An 11,732-nucleotide genomic window follows, 5' to 3' on the forward strand; every position below is an offset into this window, starting at 1 on the left:
TTGCGTGCAGATGTGGTGATTATTTACGCTAGCTTCCAGAGGATTTTGCCCAGGAATTTCCTATTAATCTGGTTAAAAATAATAAAAAGTATGGTGTAGGGGAATAATTAAAAACAAACGCAACAACATTACAATATTTCCTGCAAAAAAACAACAACAGTGTGTTGTCCTTGCAAAATATAAACGAACAACCGGCCCAAGCAAATTTATTTAACCTCAAGGTGGCGGTAAGTGGCAACAAAACATTGCGTTCACTAGTGCGTGACGCTCGGTGTCGGGACAACAAGGACGCTCGACTACAAAAACCTTCAGACAACCGAAGCTTTGGCAAAACGGTGCCTTGCAAGGTATTGTTCGGTTTAAAGCATAAAAATTATGCGTGAACTTGGCATTGGCTTATAAGTGCTTAGTGCCGACATCATAATGAAGTGTTGAAGTGTCCAGAATGGCATTAAATGATGCAATTTTGTTTTCAGTGGAATTGAGCTTTCAATTGTTACTCTGAAGTTACTTAAATAAATTCCTTGCATTGAATGTTTGAATATTCAACATTGCAGTTTTATTGTGTAGCAGTTGCAATGTCCTTTCTGCATCAAAACTAATGTGGTTGTAACCACAATTTTGCAATTTGTAATATTTTGTTTGTTAGGTCAATTACTGCAGTTTGGCAGTATTTTGTTATCAACAAAAATGAGCAAAAAATCAACCCCATGGTTTGGTTACTCAAGAAAAGGCCCGGTGGAAGAACTTTATGATGTTAAAGAAGAAATAGGAAGGTATTATGTTCAGTATTTGCACAGTAAACTTGTTTTATCATATATCCAAATTGTCATAATAAGAGCATTTTCAGGAGAAGCAGTTGTATCAGTTTGAAAGTTTAGATTCCAGGATATCACAAAGGCAGAATAATAAAAGAAGCAAGACTGGCACATGCCAGTGGTCAGAGCATTGTAAAGCAATGAGTTTCAGAGTATTGAAATAAAAGGTATCATAAAAGTACAGGAGTGGAATATGCCTAATGTTAAAAAAAGTAAAAGTTTTTTGGAAGGAGTTGCAGATTTGAGCTATGATGCATTTTATACACTGTCCTTATTACCAGTACCAGGCTTAGGACCATAACAGTATTTTGGTTTAATAGTTTCATAAATTGTCATAAAATAAGAAGATCTGTAACTTTGACGGCCAATAAAAAATATCACTTGAAAGTTATAATTTGGGAGAAGAAAACTTAGGAAGTTCCATTTCCAAAGACAAAGTTTGATTTTGTTCTTTTATTTAAACTTTAAAATATCCTTGTTTACACATTTTTTCTGTTAAACAGGGGCAGCAGTGCAATAGTGTATCTCCTCGAGCAAAAAGGCACCGGGAAAATGTTTGCCATGAAAACGCTCACCAAAAAAGTGGGTTTGTTTAACTTTGTAAGAAGAAAAAAAGTTAATCATTGTTTTTGTTTTGTTGCAGGTGCAAAAAAAGCTGGTGCAAACTGAAATTGGGATTCTTCTGACGTTGGAACATCCTAACATAGTGGGTTGAAAAAAGCGAATCTGTAATTGCTCAATTTTTAACATAAATGTAGCATTTTGCAACTTTTGATTATGTCAAGAATGTTTGTAAAATCAGCAATGAAGCATGAATGATTTTTGCAGATCAAATTAAAAGACATTTATGAATCCGAAACTCAAATTCACCTGATTCTCGAGTACGTCACTGGCGGGGAGCTTTTTGACAGGTATGACATGGATTTTTTTGTAAATATGATTTCAAAAATACCATCGGGTATAAAAACATCATTCCTACTGTTTCTGATTCTTGTACAGCAGTGTTTCCCAACCGGCGGTACGCGTGCCACTAGTGGTACGCGACGGCATTCTAGGTGGTACGCGAGCATTTTTCGGTTGTTTGCGGATATAGTTCGGATTAAAAAAATCGTAAGTGATCTCAAAATGTTTGTTACTTCATACCCTAGGTTACTTAGTAACACTCAACTAGGTGGTACGCGTCGAAATTGTTTTATTTCCGAGCGGTGCGCAACCACAAAAAATCACTTTTGTACAGGAACAGCCGACTGGTCGCGCCAAAACCTAATTAGATTTTCGCGCACTTTTAGATTGTTGTGGTTTTGTGCAAGCATCAGCGATTCAATTTTCTTCAAGCTATTGGTTAGTCGGAAAACTTGAAGCCGACTCAATTTGCAAAACTAACAAGATTTATTGTATGCTTCTATCGATGCCACCCTTGTAAACGTGGTTAAACCTTGTCAAAACCCTTCCGTTTTACAAATGTAGCTTTGTTGTTTGCAGAATTGTGGACAAGGGTTTCTACAGCGAGCGAGATGCAGCGGGCGCGATAAAGCAAATTTTGGAAGCAGTAATGGTGAGTTTCAATGTAAGGTGAATTATAAGAATTTACCACAAATAATTGGCATCCAAATTAATTTGCCGCTGCCAAACACGCAAATCTTTGACGTCTGCAATCAGTTGTGAAAATGCTTATCCCTTGTCGATTTTTCGGGAATCTTCCCTGTTAAGAATGTGTATGGGCTCGCAAGCGCATCAGCCCCTCAGGACTAATTGGATTATTCATGGACCGTAATTTTGCATCAATCACAGCACATGCTTAAACGAATAGTGTACGGCCGCCAGGTTTACAACACCAAAGGGTTGCAACAAAAAAGAATCTGGGCCAAGGTCTCTTGGAGGTCACAGTTCCATAAAAGAGCAATCTATGTTTGCATCCCCCTAACACAACAGAGTCAAATATCTGCAACGTATCAGACTTCCTGCAGCGGGGTTTGTTCTCTGCCTACACCCGATATGATGCAGGGAGAATCCTCGCGTGTCAACATTGAAGCGGCTTGAAAGGGGGGCGGATAAAATATTTCTGACATCGACCTTATCAATTATTCAGATGCCGCGACCTATCAGCCCCCGGCCAGTCATTGTCGTATGCACAGCGAAGGTCCCAATGCCCCCGAGCTGTGCATTATTAATGCGGCATCAGGCCTCATAGATTCCCGTGCATCGTTCCAAACAGCTCGGTCACGCCTTCAGTAATTGGCCGGTGGTGCCAACTCCCTATCCCTTAGAAAATCCCATGACTAAAATATTCTTTAAACATTCCAATGGGTTATGTTTTGTTAATTTTTGATATTTCTCTGTACACGTGCTGCCAATGCTCAATCGATAACTAAAAACTCCTCATCGATGCTAAAAACACGATATACGATAAACACAAAGTGCCGATAAAACAGTTCTTGTCAACCACGAAATACTGGAGATTTAAGATGCTTCCATCACCCGCACATAAAAGGTTTTCAGCGTGATCTGCGATCACAACATCGACATGTTTTGAAAAGGGATTATCAAACGCGCTTTCATAACTCCGTCCACCTACGCAACATTTCTTGCCCCAAATTCTTGCTGGCCGAGAAAATCAATTTTCTTGTGACATATATTTACAAGTTTACAACCGGATGATATAAATCAAGAGTAAACAGTTTAGATGCAAACCTAATAACAGTTGAATTGAAATTGCGGCCTTCCTGTCAGTGCTTGCGAAATCCCTACTGCAAACCGATTTGTTTGGAAGGCCGTCTTTATTAACGCGCAATTAAAACACAAGATTCAATTTGAACTTTCGGGGATTGACCTTTTAAATGATTAAAGAGGATGTTGAGGTCTGTAAAACCCACATTGGCAAATTCTTCGTACGCTACTTAACCATTATTTCTCCCAGGGGCTCTGTTTGTCCGAATTGGTGATTTTCTAATTGCCCCAGATCGGTTTACAAATTACATCGCGCTCATTTAAAAGGCCTTGCTGTGAGCTTATTAAGTGACATTAGCAAATAAAGCGCCTCTTTCCAGCGGAATATTGATTGTCTTGGTCAGTCTTAAACCCCACGCCGCATTAGCCAGTTGTTATAACGCTCTCAATCAATGTCGCTTTAGAAAAACCCACCCTTCTAATACGCTTTTTTACCGCCTGCTGCTACTTCAGGAGGCGTGCACCAATTGGATAATTGCCAAATGTCGCTACGGATTACTGGGCGTTGTACTTTGCGTGGTCTTACTCCTTCTAATTCGTTGCACTTTAGACTTATTGGAAACATAAGGTGATGGGATAAATTCCAATCGAATGTGTTATGCTGTCATGGCACGACACCACAAATTGTGTTAACTTTTTTACAGTTGCCTTTGCGGAGATGTGTAAATACTCTGGAAGTTTTTGTAGGTTGAAGAGAGTTAACGTAGTGTATGACCGGTAATTACACGCTTTACTTTAATTTTAACACATGTAGGATTCGTTTATCCCTTCTTAAAGAAATGTTTTTTCGCAGTACTTACATTCCAAGAACATCGTTCACCGCGACCTGAAACCCGAAAACCTTCTGTATTCGGACGACAGCGATAACGCCATGTTGAAGGTGAGGAGAGCAATTAAATTTACAGGACAGGGAATTTATGATTTTAAACTGACGTAATATTGTTTGTAAAGATTGCAAGGGGATCGCCGCAGTTGCTGGCGAAAATTAGGTACAAAAATAACAAAAAAATATTTTGTTTATATTCGGTTATGTCGGTAGAAACTAATTACTTGTTTTTTCCGTGTTGCGTGGCAACTTATGCCGACATCTTAAAGCTTTTTCTATTCAATACCATCTTTGATGCGAGTCATCTGTGTATTGGATTTCCCCAATACACCATCTTATCTTTTGTGGTTCGATTAAAACGCACCACAGCCCACACATTTTCCCACCGTCTATTCTTCATCGTGTGGCAAACCTTTTAGCGTTCGGCGTGGGCCATTAGTTCACATTCATCATGTATGAGACAGCGATCTCGAGTTTGCGATCCAAGTGCCGGCTAAGTGGGACCGGTGTGTCGACTTTTGACAGGAATTGACATTGCGGGAGTACTTTGCGTTTAGTTACCCCAATATTGTTTCGGCAATAAACGAAACTAGTTTAAAGTGGACCTACCTCTACGCAGCAGGGTCTGTCGAAAAATGCGAAAACCCTTTTCTTTACCTTGACGCTTTTTTGCCAGCAGTTCATTATAGTACTGAGGATGAACCTAGTAAGAGTTCGAAACGTCTATTTAATATGATAAACAGCATTTTAGCTCTGGCTTTCCTTTTTAGACTCGTCAACTCCAGATACTTCGCACCCTTTTCTTTACTTTCTAAGATATTGGGCTTTTTAAACTGTATGGCACTTTCTCAAATATGCTAAAGACCGGCCCTGCCTTCAGATTTAATCGCTTTACTATAATTTCCAAAATTCACACGTAGGCCAATCATTTCGCAACTTCATGAGCATTAGGAGGTTATGTGATCATTTCTATGAGGTCGTAATTAAAAATTTAATGGTCGCGCTGTGGAAAACTACACGTATTTTACCAACTTTTCGCAACAAACAGAAATAGTTTTGTTTTCAGCATTGGAAACTTCCTGACGAAAGGAACAATAGCGTCAAAAATGCGGAAACTATTTGAATAAGAAGTGGCCAAGTTTAGGAACAAACTCACGGCTTTGTAAATCTTTAGAATACGTCCCATTTAGCTGATTTGCAAACGTGTCGATCGTACAATCATTGTCGATGCAAAATCCAATAAATTATATACCTATACTGTTTGTGCTTACATGGTGTGTTATCAGTGCGCTGTTTCCAATTAATAATTTATCCTACCCACGCCAGTTTACGAATAACACCACTTATTGCCGTACAGTTCTTCACTCAACAGTATATTATTGTCTTTTAACAAAACATCCACTAAACCTCAGTAAATACACAGGTTGCCGACTTTGGGCTTTCGCGGATCAACGACAAGGAGACGATGAAAACAGTTTGTGGGACACCAGGTTATGTCGCCCCAGAAATATTACGAGGATACCAGTACACGGAGTCCGTGGATATTTGGGCGGTCGGCGTCATCGCTTACATTCTGTGAGTGTTCGTTTCAATATAAGATATACCTGGAGTTCAACCAAAAAAAAAATGTCAGAAACCAAATTTAAGCTCTGTGTAAAATTACTGCACTTTGCATTAAAGGCACTGAGATATACAACCTGAAAGTTGTCATTGGACGTTACAACCCGAAAATTCCCGATTTGTTTTTTTTTAGCTGAAAACGATCTGCTGGCGTAACATTAACCGCCATCCTCGTGTTGCAGAGGTCATACCTTTCACCTTCAAGGTCATTTGTTGTTTGTTTGCAGATTGTGCGGCTTCGACCCGTTCTACGACGAACGTGGCGACCAGGCGATGTTCCAGAAAATTCTCAAATGTGATTACGAGTTTATGTCGCCTTACTGGGATACGGTGTCAGCAAACGCCAAGGATTTGGTGAGAAGAAGATTTGTTTGATTTTGAGTTAATTTGATTTGATTTAACTAAACTTTTTAACAGTTGTTGATAACATTTTTGTCTGCAGAAATATTAAGAGTTCTGTTTGTTCACACCCCTTAAGACCCTCTGCTCTAATTTATCGAAAATATATCTTCCGAAGCAAAAACACTTCTGTCATCTGTTTTACGAACAAAAAAGTAGAACCACGCACGCACACAAACGCTATTCGTTTATAACCTATAGCAAAATCACATGTGAACATCATCCAAGTGTCCAAAATTAGGAGAGTTATTAAAAACAAAGGTCTTCTGGATCCGCAGTTTCTCTTATCCTCACTACGATTATCCACAACGAATAATTTCCTCGTGTTGCCACGCAACGTGTTGAACTGTTGGAAACTGGTGATGCAGGACTTATTTTCCCACAATTGATAGAAATTTATCACACCGCCACTCCTCCTTAGTTACAGCTTGGTGACTTTATTAACAGACATGTATTAAGGTACAACATACAGAGGTCAAGGATAATCAAGTGGCGACAATATCGCGGAAAATAAACCGTTAAATTTGACTGTTGTGCCTTTTTTGCGTTCGACCACAATTTTGAAGAGGAAGACCTACGTGAAAAAGCATTGAAATGTCTCAAATCTGTTAACTCGAACCACTCTTTCCCAATTCTCGCAATAAATCAATCCCTGCCGTAGGGTTTCCGTGTAACGCAAACAATACATGGGGTTACCATATGTCACTTTTCTTATTCCCACAAAGCGAGTTGTATCATAAACAAATATTGAACCTCTCGACGATACGGGGTTCACAATGCTTGGGGGGCATCACCTGCAGAGTTGTGGTAATGAAGCGAGAGATCAACGCCCCCAAAAAAATCCATGAATTTCATTTTCGTGTGCCCAACATTGTTCATTCTGTTTGCGGACAAGACACGAAATGCAACAAATCGTATTACTTTTTACACATGTACACAAAGCACTCGCGTTAACAACAGGATCATCCTGGCTGGTGTTAAGGAATATATATTTCGCCCTGTGGGCATCATCAGTTCATTCATAGCAAAACACCACTACAAAATATTGTACGAAACGTCTGAAAAATAACAATAAATCAATTAAGGATTAAAAACAACTTCAACCTTTTGCGAGCTACCAAACTCTGTGACCGGGCTACCAACTTTTTACACAGAACTTAAAAAGTGTTAGTCACTTAAAAGGTTAAACTCATGGCCTCATAAGATCACCAAACATTCTACAAGTTACATCTTACTGATATTTATAGTCTTCTTTGCGCACTAACGCACCTGATTTACAATATCTCATGTAAACGAGCGAACGTTTGTCGTCAACAGGTAAAGAAACTCATGGTTCTGGATCCAAAGAAACGTCTCACAGCCCAGCAAGCTTTGCAGCATCCATGGGTAAGAGGGAAGGCGACCAACTTCGTACACATGGACGGGACTGTCGATAAGTTGAAGAAGTTCAACGCCAGAAGAAAGGTTAAGGTATAGGAGCGAAAAGTTGGAGTGTTTTTCAAACTTAAGATGAAATTCAAGGTTGCTGGAATGCAAAAACTAACCGTTTTCATGACCAGTGTATTTCGAAAGGAATTTTGGTAAAACAGTAGCAAGGAAAGTTACTTTTTTGCAAACCTTAGCAATCATATAGGGTCACGGAGTTTTCTAGATTAGGCCACCTACGATCCTTTCCGTCGTCTGGCATTTGTATTACAAACTGTTGACCATATATGGTCGCATTTGCATCATGACCATATATGGGCGCAATTCATTTGGTTTGTAAACAAGCAGTAATTAAAGTACTTCTCCATCCGTTTTCCATTTAAGGTCACAAATTTCCCAACCTATTTAAAGTTTCAGACAGGTATGAACACTGTTTCGACCTCTAAGGTCTCATCAGTGCAGCTGGTTACCGTCACTGCGCTGGCTTTTAGACTTCACAGATTTCCACTTTGTGATACCTTTCGATCATCGTCGATCTGGCGGCTACCCAACTTTTTACCAAACAACTCAACGAATCGCCACGGAGCGCACTATGTCCAAACGACTGTATTTAAAGTTTAGCCTCATGATCTAAATACGATGGTTAGACCCTCTGCAGTGGTGCGACCGTGTCTTGCCCTGATATGGCGTGAAACACTTGGGAATTTTTTGATATTTTTCACACTCCATCATCTCATGTTTTTTTGTTCAAGGCCGTCTTCCAAATGGTTTCCGCATCAACAAGAATGGGAGCTCGTCCATCCTCCGGGAACAATGGATGTGAGGCGGAGGAGGATACAGCTTAAAAGAAGACGATGATTTGATGTCAGTTTCGACTCCCACTCATCCATGATCGATTTAGACAATTTATTGGAGATGATCTTTCTGCAATTTCTTGCATACATAGACGTTTGTTTCTTCACACAGAACAACCATCCAAAGGGTCTTTACGGACTCTTTTACGGATGACTAGTTTTCATACAAATTAAATCGTTAAAATCTTGTCGGATTTTTGATTCCTTGAACACAAAATAGACAAAACAAAATTTAGAACAAGAACATAATTGCCTTTAGCGGTGGCTGACAACGCCGGTTGGTGATTTTAAACATTTTTCGTGTTACTGTCGTCTGTGCCACCACTGTAACGGTTGTTTGTTACATCGATTTTAAAATGCCCGAACGATTACCTGGGAATGCGGGTAACCTGAAGGCCAGGCCTCGTTTTATTGCATACCGTCCATTGTCTTGTATTATAAAGTATTTGTACAATCCGTCCATCTGTGGTTACACTGTGTGAACCGTGCTCTGTTCCATGTCATGTGTTCAAACCTCATTCTAACATCACCACATTTCCAACTAAATTTATCGCGTTGCTGATTGGTTGACCGCCGTTAACTTCACGTTTGTTCATTTGTTACCTTTTAAACCTCGTTTTAATGTCGATTTAAAATTATTGCACACTTCCGTTCAAACGGACGCGAGACATTCGCACGAGGTTGTGGATTATTCTGATCTTTCACCATTAAACATTTTGATCAATGAGTCAATTAGTGAATTCGGCTTAATAGCAGAAACCACGTAGTTTTCCTTGGAGGTTTAACACCGTTTTGAAATTGTTTCTGAACCTCTTCCATACGCAACCCACTTCTTCTTCTGGTCAAAAACGGCACAGTCCTTTATAACCAGACCTTTTTGTTCAGGAGTTTAAATGAAATTATTGAGGTACCGAGCATTTGCGACAGATATCGCTCAGATCCACTTGCTAAGGATTACAGATTTGCGCAATAGCTCTTTAAAACTGACTATTGATGTTTGTTCAATATTTGAATGACAAATTTGAAGGTTTTAATTTAAAGATTAAAAACTGTTTGTTTGTGGCAACTTTTAACCACCATAAAGTTGTGTTCATAATCCAGTGCAAATATTTCAACCGATTTATTTTCGGAAGGATTACCTAATAATACTCCTTGGCCGCAAGCATCTTATTTAATATAACTTCAACGAAGACCACAAGTTTGAATAAACGAGAGAAAAATATCAACGTGGATTGGACCAACTACATCCAATATTGCAACTAAAAACCTAAATGGTTGACCATAAGGGACATTAAAATAGCGTTTTAAACGTTTCTACACTAGGTGATGCACGAGATCTTTGTTAACAAGAACCCTCTGGGCGTCTTCATACGTACACCAATGTGCCCACCCCCCAACAATCGTCATGCATGTCTTTGTCAGGACAAAAAAGTTTACGAGCAGGGACCTTTTTTTCGGAGAGGTTCAAATTGATGGTTCCCAGGATTCACATGGGAAATAGAGGCTTTTTTCAGCATTAAGTAATCTATAGCCATGAAAATCCCTTCAAAAAAAACCATGCCTAATTACCCGATATATAGGATTTGTTACACAAAGAACAACCGAAATACGAATGGAAACTAACATGATTGAACTTAGCGTTACATTTGCAATCGAATGCACCATTAACAGAACACACTATTTTGTTCCTTTCAGTCGATTTCACTGAAATAACGGCAACTGCTGAGTCAATAGTATTCTGCATGTTCTTTTATTTCCTTGTTGTCATTTATCAGTATTTCATCACCATCATAAGAAATATGAACATATCGTGCTGGGTTTAGCCTGGGAATGATAACTCCCGAATGTCGTAACGCCCTGTTACGCAATGCGTGCGTCGAAAAATATCGTCCTCGCACGATTTCTGTGGTTTTGGTTTCGTACGATGGGAAGTTATTTCCCACCAGAGGTGAGGATAGGGACAGAGCCTTCCATCACTTATCTCAATGAAACGTCATTCCCCAACTCGTTTTGCCAAGTCATGTTTACACAGGCATCAATACAGTCTCGGCGTTTTCTTGTGAATGGTTGGCAGACAAGAGTGCATTGATTTCACCATGGGAAGATTCTATTTTGGGGTTCCGTCGATTCCTTTCCAAAGTGGCGTCGAAACGGCCACGAAATTCCGACAGCTCAATTCAATCATCATAGTCATATTTCTCAATAGGTACAAGCAGACTTCAGTCACTTCCAAAACTCGAATAAACGCGCTTTCTTTCAATGGTAGGAGTTTTGCTTTAATATAAAACTTATCTGTCTCAAAATGTAACAAGCAACGGATATTATATTGATACATAGAGGTTTTAAAAGTTCGCCACTAAGGATCGCGCAGGAGCTAGACTCGGCCAATCGGTATCAGTTCGAATGCGAGAACCCGAGTCAAACAGAAAAAACCTAAACTATCACACTCCACTATAACCAACAAACAACAGGACGCCTAATGTTATGGGAAATAATGAAATGTTTGGCCACCTTTTGCGCGATGTTACGTCAAATTTTCTAACGCCTACCATATTAGGAATTTGCTCGTTTCGTTGGCTCATAGCTGTGAAGTGACCCTAGAAATTGATCAATAACATCGCCATCAGTGATAATGCCATTCGCGGTGGCCCTTTTAACCAGAGCTTTCCAAGTTCCGACCAGAGGCACGCAATCGACCAATAAACGGAACACGCAGAAGTACATGTGCGTCAGAGTAGGTTTGGACGCCCACGGGCATTCCGTTGGGTCGAATCCGGATCAAGGCGACACCTTTTAAAGCGTCAACGTCGTCCGCGAAGGTTTCGCCACTCGAAAATGCAACCGTGACGTAACGCAAGTCCCCATTTATGACGTAACAACAAGCGACCCTCGGGTCAGCCCACCCATGTGCAGATATGGGCGTGGAGCGAAATGCTGACGCCGTCACCGAACTCCTTTTTTCTTCGGTGGTTTTGGCGTGTTATATAAAGGCAGGCGATCCATTTCCATCGGGAACCTGGAGCCCAGATCGGGCGGAGGTCGATAGATGATACGAAAGGTGTA

General features: G+C 40.0%; 1 protein-coding gene across 1 annotated transcript; it reads left to right on the forward strand.

Moving 5' to 3' along the window:
- The first annotated feature begins 265 nt into the window (after positions 1 to 265).
- On the forward strand, positions 266 to 9,390 carry LOC145897682 (calcium/calmodulin-dependent protein kinase type IV-like). Its single transcript, XM_082986069.1, has 11 exons — positions 266 to 347; positions 650 to 776; positions 1,322 to 1,400; positions 1,462 to 1,524; positions 1,647 to 1,729; positions 2,301 to 2,373; positions 4,339 to 4,425; positions 5,795 to 5,946; positions 6,219 to 6,345; positions 7,708 to 7,860; positions 8,568 to 9,390. Exons 2-11 carry the CDS (start codon positions 691 to 693, stop codon positions 8,658 to 8,660), a joined length of 996 nt encoding a protein of 331 aa, XP_082842195.1. The 5' UTR covers positions 266 to 347; positions 650 to 690; the 3' UTR covers positions 8,661 to 9,390.
- Positions 9,391 to 11,732: the final 2,342 nt, after the last annotated feature.

Source organism: Ascidia mentula, chromosome 4, assembly GCF_947561715.1.
Source record: "Ascidia mentula chromosome 4, kaAscMent1.1, whole genome shotgun sequence".
Taxonomy (NCBI): domain Eukaryota; kingdom Metazoa; phylum Chordata; class Ascidiacea; order Phlebobranchia; family Ascidiidae; genus Ascidia; species Ascidia mentula.